The 26,690-nt window shown below is 44.1% G+C and overlaps 3 protein-coding genes and 3 long non-coding RNA genes across 7 annotated transcripts; 3 read left to right on the forward strand and 3 right to left on the reverse strand.

Annotated features, from left to right (window-relative positions):
- Positions 1-237: 237 nt before the first annotated feature.
- LOC120679005 (CMP-sialic acid transporter 2-like) lies at positions 238-7,295 on the reverse strand. Of its 2 annotated transcripts, none has more exons than XM_039960489.1 (15): positions 7,053-7,295; positions 5,848-5,917; positions 5,715-5,769; positions 5,519-5,630; positions 5,288-5,367; positions 5,024-5,099; positions 4,835-4,935; positions 4,420-4,491; positions 4,251-4,299; positions 4,119-4,160; positions 3,881-4,002; positions 3,735-3,794; positions 3,602-3,650; positions 840-934; positions 238-751 (listed from the first exon to the last, which is right to left on the reverse strand). In XM_039960489.1, exons 1-15 carry the CDS (start codon positions 7,077-7,079, stop codon positions 694-696), a joined length of 1,068 nt encoding a protein of 355 aa, XP_039816423.1. In that variant the 5' UTR covers positions 7,080-7,295; the 3' UTR covers positions 238-693. The 2 variants fall into 2 exon arrangements, with proteins under 2 accessions (XP_039816423.1, XP_039816422.1); XM_039960488.1 differs by having other exon boundaries at positions 5,715-5,775; positions 7,053-7,294.
- Positions 7,296-7,801: 506 nt separating this feature from the next.
- On the reverse strand, positions 7,802-8,373 carry LOC120680162. Its single transcript, XR_005677494.1, has 3 exons — positions 8,317-8,373; positions 8,142-8,234; positions 7,802-8,056 (listed from the first exon to the last, which is right to left on the reverse strand). It is a non-coding gene; the product is annotated as an uncharacterized LOC120680162 (long non-coding RNA).
- Positions 8,374-8,444: 71 nt separating this feature from the next.
- Positions 8,445-9,013, forward strand: LOC120680139. Its single transcript, XR_005677486.1, has 3 exons — positions 8,445-8,501; positions 8,584-8,676; positions 8,762-9,013. It is a non-coding gene; the product is annotated as an uncharacterized LOC120680139 (long non-coding RNA).
- Positions 9,014-9,588: 575 nt separating this feature from the next.
- Positions 9,589-11,573, forward strand: LOC120679417. Its single transcript, XR_005677175.1, has 2 exons — positions 9,589-10,243; positions 11,275-11,573. It is a non-coding gene; the product is annotated as an uncharacterized LOC120679417 (long non-coding RNA).
- A 6,512-nt stretch (positions 11,574-18,085) lies between these two features.
- On the forward strand, positions 18,086-23,746 carry LOC120679015 (sister chromatid cohesion 1 protein 3-like). Its single transcript, XM_039960503.1, has 11 exons — positions 18,086-18,362; positions 19,781-20,042; positions 20,129-20,175; positions 20,312-20,343; positions 20,422-20,489; positions 20,564-20,937; positions 21,086-21,230; positions 22,025-22,167; positions 22,259-22,889; positions 22,996-23,128; positions 23,244-23,746. Exons 1-11 carry the CDS (start codon positions 18,239-18,241, stop codon positions 23,340-23,342), a joined length of 2,058 nt encoding a protein of 685 aa, XP_039816437.1. The 5' UTR covers positions 18,086-18,238; the 3' UTR covers positions 23,343-23,746.
- A 132-nt stretch (positions 23,747-23,878) lies between these two features.
- Positions 23,879-26,623, reverse strand: LOC120679016 (aspartyl protease family protein At5g10770-like). Its single transcript, XM_039960504.1, has 2 exons — positions 26,316-26,623; positions 23,879-25,451 (listed from the first exon to the last, which is right to left on the reverse strand). Exons 1-2 carry the CDS (start codon positions 26,473-26,475, stop codon positions 24,124-24,126), a joined length of 1,488 nt encoding a protein of 495 aa, XP_039816438.1. The 5' UTR covers positions 26,476-26,623; the 3' UTR covers positions 23,879-24,123.
- Positions 26,624-26,690: the final 67 nt, after the last annotated feature.

Raw genomic sequence — 26,690 nt, forward strand, 5'->3', positions numbered from 1 at the left:
TTCTAAAATATAAGTTGTTTTAGTTTTGTGTTAAGCAAGACTCCAACTTTGACCAAATTTATAAAAAAAATATTATATTTTATTAGTGAATTTAACAAAACTATTTTGACGGTGTAGATGTTTGTGTGATTTTCTATGAATTTCATCAAAGTTAGGTAAGTTTAACTCACGACAAAACTAAACGACTTACACCTTGGAACAGAGTGTTTTGTAGGATTGAAGCTCCTCTCCGGTGAATACGAGAATGGTAGCTACGTAGATTAGAATAAAAAAAAAAGGAATTTGAGCATTACAAAATCTGTAGGCCATCAGCTATTTCAAAACAGTAGGTGCAATACAGTTAGCCGTTAGCGAACTACATGTCTACATAGAAGCGAAGAGAGACTACAATTGGTTAATAGCTAGAACCCCACCACAAAACATTTCTGGCTCTTAACCTTGTACCTAAGAATGTGGTTGCATATGCATAGAGAGTAAGGCCTTCATTTTTTTTTTTGAAGAACTGAGAGCAAGGCCTTCTAGCTTCCACGAGTTTTTGCCATCTCCCTGAAATTTTGCCTCAAAGCACCACACCAAGAATGAATCCTGAACTCCATCTGGGGCAATCTTTTCAGTGCTATCCAGTGATTACTGACTGACTGACTGAAATCTTGTCCGCCGAAGAGCAATCAGCGACCAGCAACTAAATTAAGCTTATTTCTGTGGTTGAAGTTTTCCGACAGAGTGCAGGTACACTGAGACAGACACAACCCTGCAGGTTGAGAAGATTGTGATATTCTATCGTGAGATTGAATGTTCTGATCAACACGAGCAGGAATGACATTCTCATTATCACTTACGTGGATCCAAGGAAGAATGCGAGGGACAAATGGAAGTTAAACAAGAAGACAGATACAACTGCTGTCAGAAGCATTGCAACTGAAGTCGAATAAACCTGTAAATACATAAGTTATATCATCGACTACATCAAATACTGCTTTAGTAGATTAACTTGGTTAAACAAAAGAGCACTAAGAAGACAAAAATAAAGTAATTTAACATCCACATAAAAGACACATCTGTTTTAGGCTCAAGCACCTAATGGCTCTATGCTGCTCCGAACAACAACAATGCCAACAATAACAAAACATTTTAGGCCCGGTTTGTTAGGCTTGGGTAGGCTAGAGACAAATTCCCCCTTTGCAACCCGCAAGGTAGTTTCAAGTGCACTGATTAAAATCGCGGGCTATAGCGGTCATTTAGCGCCGCTATAGCGGCCCAGCAAATATCATGCTACGATATGCATGGTTTCATCGCTAACAGAGCTACGGGCGCAATTGCAGTAATTAGCAGCGCTAACTGTCATAGCGGATGGAGTAATTAGCGTCGCTAAATGTAACTCATCGTCCGCTGCGTGTAGGGCGGCGGCGGGATACCGGGCCAGCAGACTCCATGGTGCGCCAGCTCGAGGCACAGCTCGGCGTCGACATCTCACCAAGGCGCCGCTCATCTGCAGCATGCTTGTCGCGCTGCTCGGTCCGGCGGCCCCCGCTCTGCTCAGCTCGGTGGCCCCCATGCCGAGATGCCGGACTTCGCTGCCACCTCCGCGCAGGACTTCTTCAACCCGCGGCGGCGGCCGCGCCGAGGCTCCTGCACAGCAGCTCCCCTTCTCCATCTCCGCCGCCACCGCGGCGTCTTCGGCCTCCGTCCCTGCCCCCGCGCCGGCAGTTCCCCAATTCTTCCCGCAGCAGATGCAGTCCACAGCACTGCCCCAACGCACCTGCCTCGCTATTCGATGTCCCCGCATTGTCCCTGGAGCGCATGCGAGACAAGGGAAGGGAGCTTGTGGCCACGGGTGCAGGCTTCAGGCTTTGCAGCAGATTGAGGATGGAAGAGAGAGCCCATGTGAGAGGGGTGAATGGATCGAGGAGGGAAGGCAGAGCGCAGATGAGATGAGGGAAGGGAGCTTGTGGCCACGGATGCAGATGCAGTGGAAAGGATAGCGGCGCTACAGTGCCACTATAGCGGTTATAGCGTCCGGACCGGACCTCCGCTAAGTTGTATAGCCCGCAATTTAAAACATTGTTCAAGTGCTATAAATTTTACTGTTTAAGCTAATGATAAAGCACTTGGTAGAGTCAGGGTAGTTGTCTTGCTACCCAAAAGAACAAACAGAAACTTGCAAGTTTAAAAAAACAGCAAAACAATAAAAGATATGCATCAACAATGTATTGAGTATCAAAGTAGTTTGCTGCTAGCCTGCTACAAGTAACTTCCTTGAAATGCCCTTATCCAACCCTCAACTTGTTACCCTTTGACAATAACAGGGCAAACACAGAACAAAGAACTAGATGGATGATGAAAACTGAAACATAGGGAGTTAGCAGGGTGTTTGAATCCTTAGACTGGAGACTTATTTTCATCTTTCTACTTGCTTAATTAAAATGATGTCATGGGTATTGGATCATTAGGGTAGAGACACGCTAGAGGGCAGGGTCTAGCCCTACTGCTCCGGCGGCTTGGACACGACACCCATGACAAATGATGACAGTGACCTCAGATAGAGGGGCTAGAGCCTAACTCATATGAACTATCTAAAAGGAAACCTTAGTGATAGCAGCAACAACAACAACAACAATATAGCCTTTTGTCCCAAGCAAGTTGGGGTAGGCTAGAGATGAAACCCAAAAGATACAAATGTCACGGTTCAGGCACGTTGATAGCTAGTCTTCAAGTGCTCCTATCCAAAGCTACCTCCTCAGAGATATCCCAATCTTTAAGGTCTCTCTTAACCGACTCGTCCCAAGTCAGTTTAGGTCTACCTCTACCCCTCTTTACCTTATCGACACGCTTTAGCACCCCACTACACACCGGCGCCTCCGGAGGCCTCCGTTAGACATATCCAAACCATCTCAACTGATGTTGGGTAAATTTCTCCTCAATTGGTGCCACCCCTACCCTTTCCCGAATAACTTCGTTTCGGACTGTATCCCTCCTTGTGTGCCCGCAGGACCACCGCAACATCCGCATCTCTGCTACACTCAGTTGCTGGACATGTCGCCTTTTTGTAAGCCAACATTCAGCACCGTATAACATCGCCGGGCGAATCGTTGTCCTATAGAACTTACTTTTTAGCTTTTGTGGCACCCTCCTGTCACAGAGGATACCAGAAGCTTGACGCCATTTCAACCAGCCAGCTGGGATTCTATGCCTAACATCTTCATCAATGTCGCCATCCCTTTGTAGCATCAAACCTAAATACCGAAAAGTGTCCTTCTGGGCCACCACTTGCCCATCGAGACTAATGTCACCACCCTCATGCCTAGATGCGCTGAAATCGCACATCATGTACTCAGTCTTGGTCCTACGAAGTCACCCTTTCGACTCTAACGTGCGTCTCCACAGCTCTAACTTCCTATTAACCCCTGCTAATTGACCTAATACTAACTAATGTCCCTGCCACACTCACATGTTGCAACGGTAGCTGCAACGGTAGCTGTGTATGGGCTATAATGCCATATATAAACAGTAGTCAGGCCCTAGTGGGCTGCACATGAATCGAGTTAATCAACTTCAGTAGCATCATAAGTGATGTTCAGGAATAAACACAAGTGGCACATACCTTGACTATGTTATCAGCATATTTCATCACCATTGAAACAGCAATTCCACTACATGGCAAATGAAACCAGTGTAAGCTACTTGATTAGGTGACAAAATGAAGTTAAAACTGTTAGTTGTTTCATTGTTTGTACCTCAGTGCATGGTTCAGAATCATCAAAACTGTGATGAATGAATACCCATGGAAAAAGCCTCTGTGTCAGATAGCATAAGTCAAAGTTAAATACATGAATTCTAGTAAAGGCAACATAAGAGTTTAGTAGTTTCCATAAGCACTAACTTATTCATGACGGCATCATAATCCTGAACACAAATTGCAACTAGATTGAAGATCACCCCAAAAATGTATAGCCAAAAGTTCTGCACGTTAATGTTTCTTGATGGCCGTTTTTTAATGATAGCCTGCCATGTCCAAAGATAAATAAAAACCTTTCCTAATGTTTTACACCAAATGAATTCACTTACAGTCAGAATGTCAGATATTTACAAGAAGAGAAACAAAGAGCAACAAGGCATACTTCTATATATACCCCAGCAAAACCACTTAAAAGAGCCATCACCTGCAAGAGAATGACCAATTCAGCAAGGCGAGGGAAATACTTCCAACAGTAATCTAAATGAAAGTGAATATATCTTCTTTTACAACTCACAATCGCCATCATCCAACCTTGAATAGGAGTTTGAAGCACATGGTCAGATCTAAAAAAAGGACAAAAAACATTTCAACTAGTCAAAACTATATTTCATTAAATGACCAAATGATGACTAGACAATGTAAGGTAGGGAGGGAATTGAAGTGGAATATTGCTTAGTGCTTACGAAGGATTAAGTTGAGCTGTCGTGCAACCAGCACATAGAAGAATAAATGCTGCCCACTGGATTTCACTTAATCTGAAAGGACAGGGAAGACACTGAATATACATATGCACACAGTGAAAGACTGAAGATAGGGAAAAAGTACTGGTGAAGCAAAGATTGTGAGAAGTTCCAGGAAGGAGGTAAAGAAAACAAAAGTTGTGATCAGCTAGAAAGCCAATAACACAGAGCGATATTTCTTTTCTCTCAACTCTGGTATCTGCCATAGGCCTAAAGATTTGAAATTCTAATTCTGCCTCTAATCCAAGCCAAACCATAATGGAATCAACAAAACAAACTGCAATCGTGCTTTTTAGGGCTCCCTGCCTACAGGAAGCACAATCTAACGATAATTTGCAGCTGCTCGGAGGATACTAACTTTTTCTTCAAAATGATGCGGTACAAGACACCAGTGCTGATGATATTCAGGTTCTTCAAGATCTGGTAAGCTGGTGCGTCCACATAAGCAAAGATATAGTACTGGCAGATAACAGCAAAAGGATGGGTATGTCATCATGCTAAACATCATGAAATGAAATTGACTGTATCACAGAAGTACCACACGTACCTGCAATAAGTTCTTCACCATGTAAAGAATAGCTGGAATCGGATATACACTGACTTCATCAAAAGATGTAGTTAACCTGAAAAAATAATAAAATCATAAGTTGTAAATTTCTTTGGAACGTAAGACCACGTCATGTTAATTGACTTGAACTGGTAAATCAGACATAACGATATACTCCAGCCTAATGTAAAACTACATAATTATACACTCATGAAATGCAGAAATTGAGTATGAGTAACACAGTTGCAGAAATGCAGCCCTCACCTATTATCATCAGCAACACCATGGCGGTTCCATGTCCTAGAAAGAGCAGCTAGTGATAGAAGGCATTTTAAAGCCTCGACCTTGACATATGCAGACAAAAATTACTAACATAAGATTGTATAGAAAGAACAAAAGGAGAAAACCTGACATTTCAGTGGGCACATTGGTTCATGCAAATAGATAGGCAATCTCAACACATATAATATACATCTTAAGACATAATTTTCTCACCGAAAAATTAGCTGTTGTGACACTATATTCATACTTTCCAGCTCTTTTTGACCACACAATTAATATTGCCTGAGAACTTGTTAGCAGCGTCAATGCAAGAGTAACAACAGACCTATCACAACGTAAAAATACAAGGTAAAATAATATTGAAGGAAGTAAGTGATTGTAAAGTGAGGTTGAGGGAATCAGCACTTACTTTAGCTTCCAACTAGACTTGCCTTTTGCACCACCTACAGAGCTGAGACCAGTAGCTGTAGCTGAAAGAATCAACAATAAGTTCTACACTGTACAAATAATAAAAGAGTGTTTAGAATGTATGACTAACTTACCGTTTGCACTGGATAGTGACCTCCCACTAAGACTTTCTACATCCTTCTGAGATAAATCATCATAACTCTCCTTCAGGAACAGAAGACATAGAGATGAAATAAAGGGTTGGCATCGTGAATAAAAACAAATCAAAGCAACAGCCAAGCTAGTTAGTGCTCATTTTCTTTTCATATAGTTACTTAAGGGAGATAAGAACTGGATCAAAATTGGTCAATTCCAGTGGAAACCCTACATATCGTGAATTGCACATTCAAATCCAGTCTAGTTCATCCTGTTAGTGTTTAGTAACAGATACACCATTTTGTGAACCATCAGTTGTGTCTTCAACTTACAATTGAAGTAGTTAACTGTGCTATATGTACACTGCAGTGCTCCAAAAACAGAAGGAAAAGGATACAATTCCAAGTTTGAGCAGTCATCGACATCATCAGTGATCGAACCTAGAACATTGAATGAGCTGACACTGAGTCACTATGTTTTTAGGTTTGGACTGCGTTCCGATAGTTTTGACTTTGCAAGCAGCCAGCCCGTTATCAGGTAGTGAACTATTTTTTCCCTCCCTACTCAGCTATGCAGTAAACATAAAGCTGAAGTTAGTTACTCTGGGAAGTACCGAAACGGACTTGTAACTTCACTCTAGGCCCAGAACATTATTCTAGCAAGCTATTAGACAGTGCAAACACAATTGCTTGCCTCTGCAGTTCAAATCGTCTCCAAACTAACCAATATCACATACTGGGGTCGCTGGAAATGCAATCATGTATTCTAAAGTCATACCAGAACGAGCAGAACGCATGCCAATCTGAGAGAACGATACAGTCTAATCGTCAGCATCGCCAATAGCAATTATCAGCATATGGAAGATGAGACTTCCCCCAGACATTATTTGCAAGCATGTCAATCTCACGCACATTCACCATGGCCATTGGATTAGCAACCCTACTCAGCAAACACCTACAAACAACGACAGTTACAGAAATCTACCGCCCAGGGACCGATTCCCAGTAGATTACGAACCCTAGGAGAAGCCAATACTGCAAAAAGAGTCGAGGAAAAATCCTTAAGGGGAAGGGGGGCAAGGGGGAGAGATTCTCCTAATCGAAGAAGCTACAGAAGACCTAAATAGGAGGTGCGCATTGAATCTGATAAATTACTCTCGAGGTTTGAGACCCTTTGCGGTTGCTAATCTAGACATGGGATTTACCTGATCCTTCACCCTCCTGTACTCCATTGCCGCCTCTCCGCCCCGCTCCGCCGCGGAATCGCGTAAGGTTTGGGGGTAGAGCGCCGCCGCTCGCGGCGGGTGAGGAGGCCCGGCGGGTGGGCCCTGGGGGCACGGGAGCCGAGAAGCGCGTAGTGTGGTGTCACTGGTGTGGAGCAGCACGGCGGTGATCCGGTGAGCGGTGGAAGCATCGTATGTGCGTGGCAAATCTGTAATTTTCCTGGGCTCAGTGATCCTCTCCGCTGTCAGCTCGTGGGGTCGAGAAATTTCGATATTTAACCCTAACTTCGCAGGCCTCACGTGTTCTAACACTACGTTCGCAAGCCTTTCGAAATTTGACATTGTGCCTGCGAAGTGTTTCGAAACAGGGTTTTTCACCTATTTTCCATTTTCCCTCTATTTCCATTAATCTTTCCCTTTCCCAGCCATCCTAAAAAGACCTATCTACCCTTTGCCTTATACACTTGAATCGATCAGGAGGGATCGAAGCCATCATTCTCCGTACTTCAGACTACAGATCTTACAGCCTTGTTTTTTCAAGTGGACTGATGTTGTTTTCCCCCAAAAAAATTTTGACAGCATATGGCCATAATTTTTTGATTTAGGGATGACAAGTTGCATGATATATATATATATATATATATAACATACAAATAACACATAAACATTGCAATATATGTAGCATTAGGGGCCTCCTAAATAGCACATAAACACATGGTCACAACATCATCCAGTTCCACAAAAGCAGCCATGAAACATAGTATTGGGGTTCATGGTTTCCCAACAAAACAGCAAGACAAGTTTAGCTAAACATAACAGTTTTGCATGAAGAACATCATTTTTTTGCCTTCCTTGGAGTGATCTTCTTCTTCACAGCTAATTGCTTCCTCCGAAGGGGGGTGACTGCAGTAGTAGGAGTGGGCGCAGTAGTAGTAGGAGAGGTCGTAGCAGTAGTGGCTTCACCTTCCATGGTTAATGCCAGCTGCCTGAAAACAGTAGAGAATTTGCAATGTAGAGATGACAACTCATAGACATGAAATTTTAATCTTATTAATTTGTTAAATATCTGACCTTCGAGTCATAGGACCAGGACTTGTGGTGATAGTAGTTCTCTGTATGTTGGCACAAGGACTTGTTTGGACTTCCAAGCTTAAAGCAGTTTGGCTACAAAAATCAGGTAACGTGAAGCTATGAAAAAAGTAGAAACAGTAGGGATAAGTCAAGAAAAAATTCAGATATGTATCACCTCCTTGTGACAGGACCATGACTGTTGGTCATAGAAAAAATATGTCCACCAGCTTGCGGTTCAGCAGCATTACTTGTCGCTGCTTGTGCAGGATCAGCAGCATGGTGGACAAGTAATGCTGCTGAACCGCAAGCTGGTGGACATATTTTTTCTATGACCAACAGTCATGGTCCTGTCACAAGGAGGTGATACATATCTGAATTTTTTCTTGACTTATCCCTACTGTTTCTACTTTTTTCATAGCTTCACGTTACCTGATTTTTGTAGCCAAACTGCTTTAAGCTTGGAAGTCCAAACAAGTCCTTGTGCCAACATACAGAGAACTACTATCACCACAAGTCCTGGTCCTATGACTCGAAGGTCAGATATTTAACAAATTAATAAGATTAAAATTTCATGTCTATGAGTTGTCATCTCTACATTGCAAATTCTCTACTGTTTTCAGGCAGCTGGCATTAACCATGGAAGGTGAAGCCACTACTGCTACGACCTCTCCTACTACTACTGCGCCCACTCCTACTACTGCAGTCACCCCCCTTCGGAGGAAGCAATTAGCTGTGAAGAAGAAGATCACTCCAAGGAAGGCAAAAAAATGATGTTCTTCATGCAAAACTGTTATGTTTAGCTAAACTTGTCTTGCTGTTTTGTTGGGAAACCATGAACCCCAATACTATGTTTCATGGCTGCTTTTGTGGAACTGGATGATGTTGTGACCATGTGTTTATGTGCTATTTAGGAGGCCCCTAATGCTACATATATTGCAATGTTTATGTGTTATTTGTATGTTTTATATATATATATATATATATATATATATATATATCATGCAACTTGTCATCCCTAAATCAAAAAATTATGGCCATATGCTGTCAAAATTTTTTTGGGGGAAAACAACATCAGTCCACTTGAAAAAACAAGGCTGTAAGATCTGTAGTCTGAAGTACGGAGAATGATGGCTTCGATCCCTCCTGATCGATTCAAGTGTATAAGGCAAAGGGTAGATAGGTCTTTTTAGGATGGCTGGGAAAGGGAAAGATTAATGGAAATAGAGGGAAAATAGAAAATAGGTGAAAAACCCCTGTTTCGAAGCACTTCGCAGGCACGATGTCAAATTTCGAAAGGTTTGCGAACGTAGTGTTAGAACACGTGAGGCCTGCGAAGTTAGGGTTAAATATCGAAATTTCTCCGTGGGGTCAATATGTCATTGCTGTCATTGTCTAAGGGCTAATACAACGGTTAGCCAGCATCCGTCGACATGTAGATTCTTTTTGCAAAAACACCCTCCCAACGCTCATTAAATGAAGAAAACGAGCGAAGCCGTCGTCTCGTTCGACTAGCCGCACCGGTGCGTGCTCCAAAGCCAATCGACGAGTCCGCGCCCCCGTTGTATGATCCGTTCCCGTTCGTCGTCGGCGACGCGGATCCGATGCGCGCAGATGATTTTCGCTTCCTGCGCGGCAAATCTCGCGCCAAATCCCCCTCGAAGCGCCACTGAAATATCCCCCAAATCCCCGTCGACTAACCCTAGCTGCAGGAAGAGAAGCTAGCGGCAGCTGCGGCGGTGGCCACACCATGCAGCAGGACCAGAAGCTGTCGTCGGCGGCGGCGCGGGAGCTGCTTAAGGCAGAGGCGCAAGGGGAGCGGAGGGCCAAGGTGGCGTTGCAGAAGCGAAAGGCCACGGGGGAAGCTGCGGCGGCGACACCGGAGCAGAAGCGGAAGGCCACGGGGGAGCTGCGGCGGCGCCGAAGCAGATGAGTTCCGGCCGCGCCGGCCATGCGCTGGAGCAGAACGAAGCAAGCGCATCTTCAGCATGTACTCCTCCGATTTCATTGGCTGACAGAAATTGCTTCTTCAATGGTGCCAGCTGCTTGTTCGGCAGCAGCCCTTTGTCTCAACCATGGATGCTATCTTCAGATCCTGCAACATGGTATTGATTCTAACTCAATCTTGCTCTTAATTTGGGTCAAAATTGCTCAGAGGAACCACTGGACAAAGGCATGGTGATCTTTCTGGTTATACAGTAAAAGCATTGCATCACTATTGTTGTTAAAAATCCATCACTATTGTTTTTTTCTGGGAACTGATTATGGTTACCAAATGATTAGTATTGGTTTGCTATAATCTGATGATGTTATAAAATACAAATGAGACCTGATGCCGAGGAAGTAGTACATCTGTTGACATTTTTCTCTCCATAAAACGTCAAGGGTCGTAGCATTACTAAACTAAATATTAATATGAGCAGATCACTAGGGCCTCTACCACTTTAACTTCTTTTTGGGTGGGGCTGGGATGATTGTGTAGTTACCCTCATGTGTTCTTGCTATGATGCTATCTGTTCTTGTCATAAGTATATTTGACACTAAATGAGCTTTTTTGTGAAGACCTTTTCTGCAGAAAGACCACTTCATATGAATTAGCACAGATTATTTCTTCTCCTTGTACATTGCCCCCTTTACTTAACATGAAAGGGCACTTCATAGCCATTTAGGTAGAATTTGTCCCATCAGCCGTCTAGGTAGAATTTGTTCTTGCCATTTTCCCATCTATTTTGAAAAGGGTATGAGAGAAAATGCTATTGTAATGCCTGACATTTATCCAAGTACTTGGATACAAGGTAAAATGTTATTCATTCAGTTCTGAGACTAGTGACATTTGGACTGAGGCATGGCCTTGTTTCAATGTCAGTTTTAAGTCCAGTTATGTAGCAACTGAATTCATGTTTTGGTGCCAAAATTGTCAATGCTTAATGGTGGATGGAACATGTTCACTGATGAAATTTAGTGCAACAAAATGATACATTAAACTATATGTATTACAATAGAATGCATATAATCAATTGTAAGACCGCACATTCCGTCAACAAGTGTCAACAAGTGTAGGCTGCTCTGTTATACTTCTGTCAACAAGTGTCATTTCTGAAATTCTGGCTGATATGTTGATCTGTTATAATGCAAGTTGATGTGTTGCTCTCGAGAAGATGGTGTGAAGTCTAGAATTCAAGTGTGAAAGGAAGAAGCTGTGCATGTCAATCAAGGCTGAAAAACAAGTCTGAAAGTGCCTCATCAATATATATGTTGCGGTTATTGTGATGCATTTTGAACCAATGGCTATTGATGTGCCATCTGATATGATAGATTTTCATGTTGTGTGAACTGAATTGATCTATTTTAATGTTGTGTGAACTGAATTGATATATTATACATGCTTATTTTAAGAGTCATACAAATTATTTGAATATATTATGCATTCTCTCATGTATGCAACAAAATGGCTACAAAGATCAATTATGCATTGGATCACCATGAGTTTGTGTGTCAATGGATGAATTAATCACCCTACAGACAGTTAAATAGACAACTCATTGTATAATCTGTCTGTTCAGCTGTCTGTTTGTGACAAAAAGACAGCAACCGTCTGCAATGTTGTACATGCCCGAAGGCCGTCTCAGTGGGAAGTATCATCACACAGTTATCGAGAGTGCCACATTAATGTCGGGTCCTCGGCGACTGGGCGACTCGAGGTGGGTGGTGACTAGGCTTCAGTAGTTCTCGTTTCTTCCTCTCCCTCTGTTCCTGATCTGGATTCCCTTCCTAGGATCGTGAGTCCACGTCCTAAATCACCGGTTGTGTCCACGTCAAATCCTCCGTTTCGGAGCCGAGCCAAGATCTGCTAACCTAGGGTTTTGGAAGTTCTCTCACCGCCGATCGTAGTCCAAGGCGGCGGTTAGCGAGGCTGGTGCGACGTCAGGATGGAGTCGATGGAGGGGATGATGCAGTGCATGCGTCTGTTGGAGGCGGAGAAAAAGGGCATCAGGATCGGTGGGGGTGGACATCTAGGGCTAACTCGGTGGGTCCACGGCGATCAGCAAGGTTCTGGCCAAGAAGCCAGTGGCGCGGAGGGTTTGGCTCAAGCGCTAGGCAAGATTTGGTGTCCAATCAGAGGGTTTACCTGCAAAGATCTTGGCGGCAACTATTTCCTTTTCACGTTCTTGCAGGCGTCGGGGAAGAGGCGACCCCTAGATGATGGGCCTTGGATGTTTGGTAAGGACCTCGTGGTCATGGCGAAATATGATGAATCTAAGTTGCTGGAGGAGATGGATTTCTCCTATATTCAGATCTGGGTGCGGGCTATGAAAATGCCATTGGGCGAGATGAATAGAACAACTGGTGTTGGGCAGTTCCTGAGGATCAAGGTACGACTGGATATACGGAAACCTTTGATGAGGGGAGTGATGCTCTTTGTTGGAAAGGATGACAAACCAGTATGGTGTCCGTTGGTGTATGAGTTCCTCCCTGACTTCTACACATGTGGCATCATAGGGCACACGGACAAGGTATGTGAGACAAGGCTGAATCAACACGAGGCTCAGCAGTATAGCAGGAGTTTGCGTTTCATCCTGGGGAAAAAGGAGAGGGGAAGAAGGAAGCAGTGATCGTTTCAGGGTGGCCGATCTGTGGCGCCGTGGCGTGTAGGGGGGAATGGAAGTAGGGGAAGCTAGGGTGGAGGTAGAGACAGATGTTCGGGTAGTGATGCGCCGTCATGGAGGAGGTCGGAGGATGGGAATGGGGCAAATACTCAGAAGGACAGAAGGGAGGAGGTAGAGGTGACAAGTCCGTGTAAGCCAGTGACAATTGGGAAAGAAGTAGAAAAATGCAAAACGGATGCTGTTCGAGGAGGAGAAGGAGAAGGCAAGCATGCTGGAGAATGGAAAAAATGCGAACCAATTTGGTTCTGGGGAATGGAGAAGATGCGAACCAATCTGGTTTAAAGGATAAAACATGAATTTAATTTCCATTCCATGTGCATTACCAGCTATCTCAAAAAAAAACATAGGCCCTGTTTGGACAAGTAATCCAAGGTTATTTTTTAGACTATTCTTTAGCCCATAGAAATAGCTCTCCACCAAAATAACTCTTGAGCTGTTTGGATCCAAGGGTTATTTGGCATTTAATGCACTTTCTCAATCATTGGAGCTCATTATCTCTAGGGCATTTAATGCACTTTCTCAATCATTGGAGCTCATTATCTCTCTCTAGCTGCAGTAGACACCACTCAAAATAACCCAAATAACACCTCTTGGTAGGGATATTTTTGGGGTGTGGGTTATTTTCAAATAGCCACAGAATAACCCACCTGTTTGGCTCCCTATAACGTTATTTGAGCTTTGAGGGATGGATAAAAAATAACCCATGCATCCAAATAGGACCATGGTTAGCCAATAGAGGATAAGCAAGAGGAATAGAGATAGACTATTGTGGCAGTCCCGTCTAAATTAATCCGGCTTAAGTGCGCTAACCATCATCAAAACGACAATCAGGGTTAACACGCACTTAAAACGGAGTAATCCGGCAGTGCTGTCGGGTAAAATCCCGATTAAACCACTTGAAACAGGATCGACAAAGCAGTCCAGAGAATATAACGTTCCACAAATTTTATAGTACAGAGTATGAAAACTGATGATTAATATTACAAACCGAGTTTGAGTTTACAAAAGTACAACAGAGTTTAAGTGCAGCAAAAAAAATACACAATAGTCTAGCGACGATAGAAGACGTCATGATGAAGCCCGTACATGACATCAATCACATCCTCAGCTGTACCACCTGAAAAACAAAGCCACAAGCAAGACTGAGTATACTAATACTCAGTAAGGCTTACCCGACTAAGGGCATACTTAGCCCTTAATCTAGACATGCAAGGCTTCTGGCTGGAGGGGTTTGTTTTGCCGAAAAGCAGTAAAGAGTAGATCCTTAATTTCAGGTTTTAGCTTTCAAATTCTAGTTCAATTAACCATTCTATGTGAGCATCTATCCAATAGCATACATGGTGGGAAACAATTATCTTTCATCATGCAACCAACCATATTCATCATCATCATTTTTTAATTCTTACTCTATGTGGCAAAAGGGTTAAGCAGTCCCAAATCGTGAGAAGCGGACGATTCGAATCGAATTTGTTAACCTGGCCAGGCAGACCTAACACACACGTATGGGAACCAAGTCCCCCACACGACTTTTCCCCTTTCTTTCCGGGTTGTGGATCAGGGTCACCCACCTCGACTACAAGAATCCACGCCCGGCGTGCGCCTTCTTGTACTCGCATGTGGCCGCATGTGAACCCAGTTCAAAGAGGGTGAAAGTAAAGTCCACTCGCCGGGCCGATCATGTACTTAAGCTTACCGATTACCATATTTCTCGGCATGTGGTTAGTACGTTCAAAAGGTTAACCACCACTACCACATACTGCGGCCTTATCCATTTTCACTAAACAGACGGGGCATCACAAGTACCACAGCCCCGCCCGTGAGCCTTATAGTTGCAGTATGTAGTAAACATTCAACTCCTATAATTCTCGCGAGTGACAGGAAATCACTCGACTTCTACCGAACCATTAGCCTAGCCAACTAGCGACCTACACATACTAGTGTTCAAGCATATGTACCTAAGATCATGCAACTAAGGTTTCAAGCAACTACTATAAACTTAAATGCACAAGTAGATAGGAATAATAATAAGTTGCATAAATGTTAAAATAGATAGGACATGCTCCAGGGCTTGTCTGGAATTAACACTAAGTCAGTGTTAGTTAGAGAACAACTGCTCGGCGAACATCTTCCTTCGGTCGTGTACATTGGGATCCATCCGTCCATCTTCTAGATGTGTCCACCATTCACCGTCTTCTGGCTCGAATCCAACGTCGCGTCCTTCACGTGATTCATCTATCATACCTAAATGAAATGCAACAATACATATGTATGAATGCACAGTTTCGAGTTGCTCAACAATGTAAATGTTATTATTTTTCCTTCACGATAAAGTTGTAGTCCAACATGATGTGAGTTTGGATGTGAACTTCTTAATTAACATCTCCTGGGCAGTCATTTATAGAGTAGAAATTTTATCTATACTAACTCATAAAAGAGCTGGGTGTTTTGTTTTTCTTTTATATTAGTACAGAAAAAGCATTTCTACACAAAAATAATTCTCCGGGCTAGGAAATGTAAATGCTGGTAATGAAATTTGACCAGTAGGTTAAATTCCTTAAGATGAGATTGTGGTAAAGTTTTCAGGATTAAAAGAGCTACACAGCAAGCATGAGAATTAAGATTCTTTTTCTAGGCATTTATCTAACTACAAATCTACAGAGTAAACTACTTAGTTTCAGTGGCTAAAATTTTACAGGAATGATCATGTTCTGAAAACCAAGCTCTAGTAAAAATATGAGATTTTTCTAATGAAGGAAACTAGGGTTTTTGATTTACAAAATTTATTCATGAATAAATCAAAAGGACTAGTTATACATTACTAAAAGTTCCCAAAATTTTTCTATAGCATCTAGAAACAAATGTAAGGCTGTTGTAAAAATTTTAGCTCAATAAAATTAGTATAGAACCCTATGAATTTAATTCTATTTAACAAAGGCATAAACCAAGATCTAATGAAACATATAGCTAGATTTGTCAAAATGTACTCAAATTTTTACAGTAAGCTATTCATCTAGGGTATAGCACACTGTCCAAAAATAAACTAAATATAATGGATATAACTTGAGATACATACAAATGTGGATAAAACTAATATTTAATATAGAGATAAAACTATTGGTCAAATGCAAAAGTGGATGTAACAAAAGTTGTAGGTCTTGTTGCAAGGATTCCAAAACATTTTTATTTGTATTTTACTTATTTTTCTATGATTTTCTAGGTATATTCAAAATTCGCAGCTTTTGAATTCTATAGTTCCTGTCGTTTTGACACTTGGACCCCTGGATTTCTGTTTTCTTCTCAGCGTGGGTCCCTGGTCGGGTGAGGAACATAGGAGGGAGGGCGCGGCTTTTCCCGGCGAAGAGAGGCTCTGGTGGTGGGGGCCCCACTGGGGAAAAGCGAGAGGGGACCGAGGACTACTTCTAGAAGGTCTTGGGGCTCGAGATGGTGGCCTGCAGCGGTGGCTCCACGGAGAGGGGCGGACGACGGCGGTCTGGACCGCGGCGGCGCCGCTCCGGCGAGGGAGAGAGGGCGAGGAGTGGTCGGGGAGCTTCACCGCGACACGAGGGAGCTGTTGGTGTGGTCGGTTTAGGCCGAGGAGGGGTGAAGGAGGGGGTTCCGCGGAAGACCGGCGAGAGGCGGCGCTAATGGCGGCAGCGGGCGGCTCTGGACGCCGTGGGGAGCTCGGCTTGGCGCTTGGAGCAGGGAGGAGAGTAGAGGGGGAGGGAGGAGACTCGTTTGCGAAGCAAATGGAAGGGAGGAGAGCCAGGCAAGGGCGCTAGCGGGCTGAGCAATTGATGCACGACACGGCTCGGCATGTCGTCGCCGTGGCGCGTCGACGGCCGTCCTCGGCGTGCGCGCAGGGAGGGAGTGCCACGTGGAGAGGCCGTGAAGCTACGGGAGGAGCCAGGGACTGGACGCGGTGAGGGCACGACACGTGGCCGGCGGCGAACGGCGTCGGCACGACGTCACGGTGAAACACAGAGAGGGAGGAGAGAGATGGAGTGAGGGCAAACTCGTAAATAACTCAAAGTTCCAAAGTGCAGTTTGTAAATTCAGTTTTTCTCCTTCTACATGGCCTCAAATGTAAAACTTTTGAATACCAAACTTTCTTAAAATTTCGAGATCTACAACTTTCATTTTGGGCAAAAGTTCATTTGAGGCTTCGTTTGAAAGATAAAATTTGAAACTTGAGTACATTTGAAAAGGTACTATATGCTTCGAAATTCAAAATTTTTTCCCATTTTTGTGTGGCATCTCGAAAAACTTTGAATACAAAAGTTGTTCACCTTTTTGAAACCTATAACTTTGGTTTTGGGCAAAAATTCGTTTGAGCTATATTTTAGAAATTTTTTTCAAAGCATATTTGTTTAAAATTTGAAAGAGTATTTAAAAACCTCGAATTCTATGATTCATTTGACCTGTCATTTTATGTGCAAAAATTCATATACACATAAATACACATACACACAATGCATATTCAAGGTTTTCTATTTAATGATGTATGATTTGGTGCTAACTACCCTTAATTGGCTATTTAAAAACCTGGTCCGTCACAACTACCACCAGATTCTTGATGAACTAATATAGACAACACATTTACCAAACATAAGCACTCTTTTATTGTTTATTCTTCTTGCATTATCAGCTTACAAGCCCTATGGGCGCCCAAAAGGTGCGCCATATTTCTAGGTATCTTTATAATGTACTCCCTTTGTCAAAAAAATACTAGTCTCACTTATCGAGAGGTTAAAATTTTTAAATTTAACCAAATTGTACAATAAATTACGAACAGATATCTTTAAATAAATTTTGTATAAAAATATGTTCCATGGTAAATTTAATTATACTTATTTTGTACTATAAATGTCAATATTGTTTTGTATAAATTTTAATTAAATTTAAAATTACTTGACTTCTGAAAAAATAAGAGTTGCATTCATTTGTGGACGGAGCGACAGTTCGGTTGCTTCAACTTTATTGCGCTACGGCTATGGCTGCAACAAGTAACAGCTACAGTAAATTTTATTTGCCCTGTTGGAGCCGCAGCCAGCTAAAGCTAGCATGCTGATAATATTCTAAAGTTTTATTTCAGGAAAAAAAAATATTTCGAAATCCTTCCTGCCTTCGAATCATCCAACTATGGTCCTTCCTCAACCATCCCGCCACAAGCTTCTGGGCCCACCTGTCAATGGTCCTTTGTCGACCATCCCGCCACAAGCCCACAACGCCCGAAAACTGCGCGCCAAAAGAGGTCTTCAATGTGGCGCCCTCCCGCCTCCTCGTCCTTTGGAAATCCGCCCTTCCCCACCAAAAACCATTTCCCCCAAAAGAAATCCGCAACCCATCCCGTGTCTTCTCCCTCCCGTGCGCTGCCGCCGCCGCCGCTACCTGAGCCCCAGCGTCTCGGGGCGAGCCGGAGGGGGCTCCGCAAGGATGTTCTACTCACACACGATCCTCGCGCGGAAGAGCCCGCTGGGCACGGTGTGGATCGCCGCCCACCTCGAGCGCAAGATCAAGAAGCCGCAGATTGACGGCATCGACATTCCCTCCTACGCAGGTCCGTCAGCCTCACCCCTTCCTCGCTCAAAGAAGAGTTCTTTTTTTCCTTCTCTCGTTAGCCGGTAGAAGAAAACATGATCCTTTTCCTCCCCCGATTGTTTCCTTGGTGAGGGATTCTTTGTAGCATCTTGTGGAGGCTAGCAGTCCGGCGTTCTTTGTGTTTTTCGGGGAAAATGCGGGGGCGATTGGGGTCTCAGCTGGAAAGGTTTGGTTTTGCGATGGAATCATGGGATGCGATGGGTAAATTGTGCGAGGATTTGGTCCCCAACCGGCATTCCCCAAGTTAAGGAAAATATTGTTGCCAGCATTTCGGTAACTGATCAGAAAATTCGGGTAAAGAACGGTTCTTGTCACATGGTGTCTGCAGAAATGCAAAAGAAATATTGTTTGGTACTTCAGTGCTGAGCGATTTGGTCTTGTCTTCGGGAATTGGGGCATACCTTATTGAATTGTTTAGCATAGGCCGTTTGCACAGATGATGTGGCTTATTTATGGCCAAAGATACGATTTTTTGATCCAGGCATGTACCTGTAGATTATTTAGAAGATTGAAATGTCTGTTGTCTCGTCTATATTTCTGGAAAAATTTCCTGTGAAGCAATGTAGTTTCTGAAGTTGTTCGTGTTTGCCTTGAGGAGTAACCTTCTTTGCACTCGTTGAACTAAAGTCAAGTAGCAAAGTCCTTGTGATTTGTGAGGCAATGATTGGCAGGGATGTAAATGGATCGAATACGATCGGATATACTCATATCATATTTGTTTTCATATTTTTGTTCGAATACGGATAGTGTTAGTTTTTGCCGGATAAGATTGTAATGGATATTGACATCATAAAAATGTAACTTTTAGTATCCGGATACGGATATGGATATTGAATATCCGGAATCGGATATGGACGGATAAAAACCCTTCCAAATCGGATCTAATTCGAATACAGTCGGGAAATATCCGTACCATTTACATCCCTAATGATTGTGGCTGGGCATGGGGAAGGTTGGAAGTGACTTAGTCATTTTTTCTGTGGTCAGGTCACTTGCAAGTTAGAAGCTTTCATTTTAGTTTGTTCTTTTTGGGTTTATGCTATAATGTCCATCTATTGCTATCAGGGGTGTAGCTTCCTAAGATGAGGGGGTGCACCATTAGCATTACGTTGCTCTGAGCTTGCTTGTGGATGCATGGCTTCAAATTTGGAGGGTGCATAAGTGATGGAAAATTGATTGTTTTTTCGTGGGTGCCCACTACTTCATACGTAGCTTCACCCCTGAGATTGCTATAATTTCGTTGGGAAAGTTTTCTTTTCCCATATCATGTTTTCTATTGATATGTACTTTCTTGATTCTGTCCTACATTCAAGAATCTTTGTTGTTACTTCCCTGTGTTTGCCTTAGTCTTATAGTGAATTCCTTTTGTCTTTTCAGAGAGTATAATGTTCCCTGAGGTTCCGATTGCTCTAAGATTATCAGGGCATCTTCTTCTAGGTCTTGTTCGCATTTATTCATGGAAGGTGAACTACCTGTTTCAAGATTGTAATCGAATGTTAACTACAGTCAGAACTGCATTTGCTTCTGTCCAAGTCGACCTTCCAGTTGATGCAGACCGTGCTCCATTTGAGTCCATCACACTGCCACCAACATTAAATCTTGATGACTTGAACTTGGACGATGCAATTTGTGTGATCGAGTAAGCACTTTCTGTTCTTCACATCATTGCTTTGCATCATGAAATGCGAATACATGTAATATTTTTTTTTGTTCGACTTTCTGCAGGACACCAGATAGTCATCAGAAAACTCGTGATCAAATTACATTGTCTGGTAAGGAATGTTCACTATAGTAAACACTGTTTGCTCTTTTTTGAAGCAATAAGCAGGGGCGCACCTTCCTAAGTTCTATTAACTAAACAATTTCGAACCACAATTTCTTCATTTAACTATCTCATTGGTGTTGCAGAAGGAGAATATGTGATAATAGAACTTGATGAGGTATTACTCTGCGGCCTTTTTTCTTTCTGTTTGTTTCTCTCTTACAATCATTAAAATTTTACTTCTGCAATTGTGCAGGATGCTAGAGTAGAGCCATCAGCTCCTGGTCCATCATTACACATGGGGCCTACACCAATGGAGGATGAGTACGTGTCTTTTATATATTTTCTCTCTTTCTTTCTTACTTGTGCATTCATGTCGCTTTTGCAATTATGTCCAGGACATTCCCTCCATTTGATGATGGTTTTGGAGTCGATAACAATCGTAATGAAGAAATTCCCATAGGTCCTCCCCCAGGCAATTTGCCAGTAGATTCCAATGTAATAAATCAGACAGATGAAGCACTAGATCCACCGGAAACAATGCGTGCACATGAGTCTCCTGGCCTGATGTTAACAGAGCCAATACTTGGAAATGATGACCCCATGGATTTGAACAGTGATCCTTCACCTTTTGTGCAAAACAAGGTTATCACCCCTCCGGTTATTGATGAAACATCTTCTGCTGGTCGACAAGCACCTGAGAGATCCACTGCCAATTTATGGACACCAAACACATATGATGCATTTGCAGATGATTCACTGCTAAATTTTGGTTAGCATTTGTCTCCTTATACATTATGTATCTGAAGTATTTGTTTCTTTATTCAACTTCACTTGTATTATATTTTAATACCTATTGAAATTTCCTAATTGATGAAACACCTCCTAATCCAACTTTCCTTTTGCTTTTCTGATTTTAGACACCCAGCTACCTGAATTTCGGCTTGAGCCATCTCCACCTCCAGTACAAGAGAAGGATGATAATAGAAGGCCCAAAGCACAAGTTAACAAGAGAAAGAGGAAGAGAAGGATGAAATTTGATAACGAAATTGCTCTCTCCAATGAGTAAGTTTTGATTGACCCTCAACTTTGGCATGACAGATGCTTACATGTTAACTTGAGCAAATTTCAGTGTGGAATAACTTGGAATAATGATTTAATTTTCTTGTCTGTATTTTTAGATGAAGCAATTGCTTCTTACAGTTCGTATTTTCATATATTACTGTGTTCGTTTGTCAAAAGATGTACCAATATTCTTTGATGTCAGCATGCTAATATCCAATATGAGTCTTCCTAATGCAGGGGCTGAGTCCCTATAGTCTAGCCCAAGTCAAGGAACTAAAAGTGACCAGGCTTCTATTTTACAGTGCCATTTATATGCTTTATGAAACTAAGTTATATTTTTACGTTGTTTCCTGGTCTATGGATCGTATAGCTGGTGGCACTATTCTACACCTTCATAAACTAGTTTGGATGCGCAAAATAATGTCCAAGGTGTATTGTATAGTGTTTCCAAACATGTAGTTACACGTTCAAGTGCATTGGCTCTGCTTGGTTCTATTGCATAAACATGGTGTATCACTGTATCATACTGGGGAATATTCTACACTGCCTCCATCAGCAATTTCTTAAAAAGCTTATTCACAACTCAATACCCTTCATTGCCATTTGGTTGCACAAGTTCCTTTAGAAATTGGGGTTAATGAGTAAATGCTTTAGGAACCATTCTGTTACAAAATAATTTATCCATAGACCTTTAACACCAAAATGCTGCATTTGGCAGTGATAGATTCTAGTATGATATTATTTGATTGAGGTACTCTTTGGTACTTATAGCAATTTCATCTTCTCTCACGCAGCTACATGAGGGAGCAAATTTATGGTGCTGGACTAGATGAGTTGATCTGCAAGAGGAGAAAGCTACCCCAAACAGCCCTTGATATGTGGAGATTCAGCAGGACTAACAGAAAGGACAGCTTCTTGCTTGAACCTGTGCTTCATGGTATGCTCTTTGATTTCTTGGAGGTAAATAGTTTCTTCAATCTTACGAAACCGTTCATACCCTGGATATTTATTTTTTTCATTTTTTTCAGGGATGTGCACTAATCTTCACGAAGCCTATGAGAGAAATTTCCCCCGTGTGAGTGGCCTTGATGCTGAGTGTGCATCTAGTGAACCCGCGGCTGGTGTAGCAAATGATGGTCTGGGTGCACCACCTGAACTGCAGCTCAGCCCTAATTTTCCTGGAACAGCGGATTTACTGTCTGACCATCAGCTCACCACAAACTCTCCAGGAAATGCAGATGCACAACATGAACCTTTGCCATTCCCAAAATCACCAGGAGCAGCAGGTGCAGCATCTGATGATGACATGTTGCCTGAGTTGCCCCGATTCTCACCAACGGGTATGCCATCTCCAATAAGAGGAAATGACACTCCTTACAAAACTCCTGGTGGAACTGCATCGTCTTGGCTTGGAGGAACGGGTGTTTCTGAAATACCATCATCTGGTGGAACTGGTGTTTCTGAAATACCATCATCTGGTGGGAACTATTCATTACCCGGACAAAGTACTCGTGATTCGGATCATATGCCATTCCTTTTTCCAATCAATGAAGATGATGATGATCAACCAGAGATCCCTGGTCTCATGAGTACTCCTGGAGGGGTATCTAGTGTGGGTACTGGAACCACTGGATTAGGAAGCATGTCTACTAGAACAAGGTAGCGGTATATGATTTTTTTTGAGGCCGGTAGTGGTATATGTTTGAGCTGGTTGTACCCTTCTTATTTGAGTGGAAGTTGAGACTGTTTCACTATGGCACTGCAGGGCTGTTGCAATGTTCTTCAAGGATCAGGTGCCTTCACCCTCATCCGATGAGCAGCCTGGAAAATTTAGTTTGAACAGAATCTTGGAAGGAAAAGCAAGAAAGCAAGCTGCAAGGATGTTCTTTGAGACAACGGTAACATTTAGAACTGCAGCTGGTCTTATTCGATATGCAATTACTATATTTACTTTTACAGCTTGGTAGTTTCTCCCTAGTGCTGATTGGGATTTTATTTTGACTATTATTTTAGGTTCTAAAGAGTTATGACTACATTGATGTCCATCAGGAGGAACCATACGGAGATATTGAAATTTCAGTTAAACCCTCACTCTCTACAGCCAAACTCTGATGAAGTTATTTAGAGTCGTTATAGAGAAAGAATCTCTAGTTTGATTTGGGAGAACATAGTAGGATTTGCAATGTTTACCTCAGTAACATTTTCGGGTGAGGCTGCAGAGGATGTTTCATGATGTTTTAATGTTCTGGTATCAAAAGCCAACTTACAAGGTTCAGTGTTTGGTCAGCATGTGCTCTGTCAGCTGGAAACGAAGTGATGAAGGGGTAGAATGGAGATAAGGCACTTTAGTAATAGCTTCTGAAGGATATGGTAGTATCTGTTATTCTGTTAATCCCGTCTGAAATGTTTGGTGGCTAGGGACTAATTTAGCTTAGCGAATACCAGTGTGTAAATACTAAATAGTTGTGATATCGTACACATGTTTCTTGTTCTTCATTGAAAGTCTGTTCCTTTAACTTTTGTTCTATTAAGTTTTCATGATAGTGCACTATGTTATGATAGATTATTGTCAGAGCCATCTGGTTGCGTGGATTTAAACTGTGGAATCTCACCAAACTACACTCATTTGATAGGCCACACTAACAACCTGACCTCCAATCATGCAGTTAATCGGATTGAAATGGTGACCGTTAGCCTCAACAGTTCTATGCTAGTTGGACTAGGCCACCGAGTATATAACCATCATCCTTGCAGCTATGGAGATTACATGGTGAATGAACAAGATTGGCGAAGAACATAGTTTACAACACTAAAAGGAGGCAAGGAGAAATAAGATATTTCACTCCTCATCTCTGAACATCATGTGGAGTGGTGTGGGCCTCCCCGTTTAGCTCTATACATAGCTGCAGTCCTCGTCGGCGAAGCCCAGCCTGGAGCCGGCCGTGTCATACACCACCCTCTTGTTCTTCTGCTGGTAGTTGCCGATGATGGGCGTCTGGTCCTCGTACGACAGGCTCGCCATGGCCAGGCACACCTGCGACCCGTCCTTCCTCACCACGAACAGCATCCCGGTGGCGTCCACGGTCACGTCCGCGCCGCCCTCCAGCCGCAGCGTCAGCAGAGGCACCTTCACCTCGTCGTGCCCCGTCAGGTCGTAGCACGTGTCCAGGATCGAGAAGCCCGGCGCCGCCTGGTAGCCCGCCGCGCCGAACTGGCGCGTGAACTCGGCGCGCACGGCGCGGTACACCGACGGCGCCAGCCGCGTGATCACCGTGCCGGAGTCGATGAGCACGTTGCTGGCGCCGAGTCCGGCTGCGGACACCGGGGTCCCGCCGACGGCCGCGCCGGTCACGTTCAGGAAGTAGAACGGCGGCTGCGCCGGGTCGGCGATCATGCGGGTGTACGCCACGGGCGTCGTGTTGCGGTAGGACGATGCGTCGCCGCCGAGGGAGAGGGACCCCGAGGCGTCGCCGGAGGTGGTCGCCGGCAGGCAGTAGGAGAACACGCCGCCGTACCGGGACGCGGTCTGCGAGACCAGCGACAGCTCAGTGCGGCCGAGGCCCATAAGCCCCGCCGTGCCGCCGAAGAGGCCGCGGTTGCTGAGCCCGCACCCGAACACGAAGCCGTCGAGCCTGGCGCCGCCGAGCGCGAGCGTGTCCGTGGCGAGCACGCCGCGGCTGAACGACCCGTCGCCGTAGGCCAGCGCGTAGTAGCACTTCTCGTTGCTCGCGCCGGTGGTGGCGCAGGAGCCCGGCGTGCCCGTGGCGGCCTTGAGGGAGGCCGCGCACGCCGACGCGTTGCACCGGACGGCGGCGTAGGTGGCGGAGCCGGCGGGGTCGAAGAGCGGGTCGCGCTGCGCGTAGCACACGGAGCAGGGCTTGCACTGCACCCACGTGAGGTCGCTGCCCGTGTCCACGATGACGGTGAGGTTGGTGGCGGCGGAGCCGGAGCTGCCGCCGAGCCCGAGGGTGGTGACGTAGTTGAGCGTCTGGAAGCTTATGCCGGAGGTCAGCGGGACCTCGGCGGAGCGGGACTGCGTCGTGGACGCTGCCGCCCTGTTGTTGTTGTGGAGCTGCAGTGAGTTGGCACGCGCTTCGTCGGCGGCGAGGAGGCGGCGGAGGTATCGGTCGCGTGCGGCGGGCTCGTCGGGGGTGGCGGTGAACGAGTGGTGCTTCAGCTGTAGCACGGTGGTCGCGGCTGCCCCTGATTTCTTGCGCTCCCCTGATTACAGAACTGCAGGTGAGATCCAGTACTGTAGGTTTTTGGCGATGCACCCATGAACTCCAAGGAAATTCAAGATTCGCAAAATACATCAAATTTTGAATTTTGGATGATTTTATATTCCAACATAGATTAAAAGTATGGTGGGCTCAATAGTACAGTAGTTCATATTTTTCACTTAATACTCTTGGTAAGGACTAAGGTACAATGTGGCAAACTGGCAATGCAAGTTAACCACGGAAGGACGCCAAGTACACACGTGACCCCACTACGCCAGTAACAAAAAAATTTTCCCGCAATTTTTTTTCCAGTAAACACAAATTCTACAAGACTACAACTCTAGCCAATGCACCATGCATCATGTTGACTGAAAGTCTAGAATCAGCATCAAAATTCTGGATATTTTCATGGAGGAACAAGATGTGTCAAAAATTCTGGAATCTGGATATTTTCATGGAGGAACAAGATATGTAACTACCATCAAAATGCATGTTCTATATTCATTTTTAACAATTGTTTGAAATTAGCACAAGACACTGACGATTTGGACTCCAATCCCGCTTTCAGAATTTACATATATAAGAATTTGTCTAAACATACATGGACAGGTTATACTATTTTAAAGTTACAATGCAGAAGCGGACTCTGAATAATGCAGTATTACAATTTACTTCTTCAGTAGCTAAGTTTTCATCAAGCCTGCATCCTCCAGGACAGTTAGAACTACGCTTTAGCAAAGAGCAAGCAAAGCCGATCTTCTTCTTTTGCAGTTTACACATGCGATGATCCACAAGCTGAGCCGCCGAGGTCCGAATTCATGCATGCATGCGAGTTTTTTTTATTGATCTACAAATTCAGAATTACCTTGCATGTCAGCAGCGTAGCGGCTGTTCCGTGCCTCCCTCGCGGCGTCCCGTCCATCCAACTCACGCAGGGAGACCACTGTGCTGTTCCCGGCGGCCGCGGCGGCGAGAAGGAGAAGCGCGACGACGCGAAGAAGAACACGGCCGTGAGCGGCCGCCATCGTCGCCGCAGGCGCGCGCCGTGGCCTAGGGCCGGCCGGGCGGATAGATGGTAGATCTGACAAGCCAGCCGGCAAGAGGCGGCCGGGGACGGAGGAAGCGACCAAGCGGGAAGCTGGGGTATGCAAGAGACAAGAGAATGTGAATGTGAGAGGGATCAGGGATGGATATATAGAGGTGGAGGTCACTGCCTGTCAGCGCCGGGCTTGGACGAGTC

The sequence above is a fragment of the Panicum virgatum genome, chromosome 6N, assembly GCF_016808335.1.
Source record: "Panicum virgatum strain AP13 chromosome 6N, P.virgatum_v5, whole genome shotgun sequence".
Taxonomy (NCBI): domain Eukaryota; kingdom Viridiplantae; phylum Streptophyta; class Magnoliopsida; order Poales; family Poaceae; genus Panicum; species Panicum virgatum.

Bases quoted from the DNA above. Each gene is read 5' to 3' on its own strand.
- LOC120679015 (XM_039960503.1), top strand. From the start codon at position 18,239: ATGTTCTACTCACACACGATCCTCGCGCGGAAGAGCCCGCTGGGCACG. The intron at 20,176-20,311 runs GTAAGGAATGTT...TTGGTGTTGCAG, and splicing joins TGATCAAATTACATTGTCTG to AAGGAGAATATGTGATAATA. The intron at 22,890-22,995 runs GTAGCGGTATAT...ATGGCACTGCAG, and splicing joins AGCATGTCTACTAGAACAAG to GGCTGTTGCAATGTTCTTCA.
- LOC120679005 (XM_039960488.1), bottom strand. From the start codon at position 7,079: ATGGAGTACAGGAGGGTGAAGGATCAG. The intron at 5,631-5,714 runs GTAAGTGCTGAT...ACGTTGTGATAG, and splicing joins AAGTCTAGTTGGAAGCTAAA to GTCTGTTGTTACTCTTGCAT. The intron at 3,651-3,734 runs GTACAAACAATG...TTTGCCATGTAG, and splicing joins ATTCTGAACCATGCACTGAG to TGGAATTGCTGTTTCAATGG.
- LOC120679016 (XM_039960504.1), bottom strand. From the start codon at position 26,475: ATGGCGGCCGCTCACGGCCGTGTTCTTCTTCGCGTCGTCGCGCTTCTC. The intron at 25,452-26,315 runs GTAATTCTGAAT...TTCTGTAATCAG, and splicing joins CTACGCTGCTGACATGCAAG to GGGAGCGCAAGAAATCAGGG.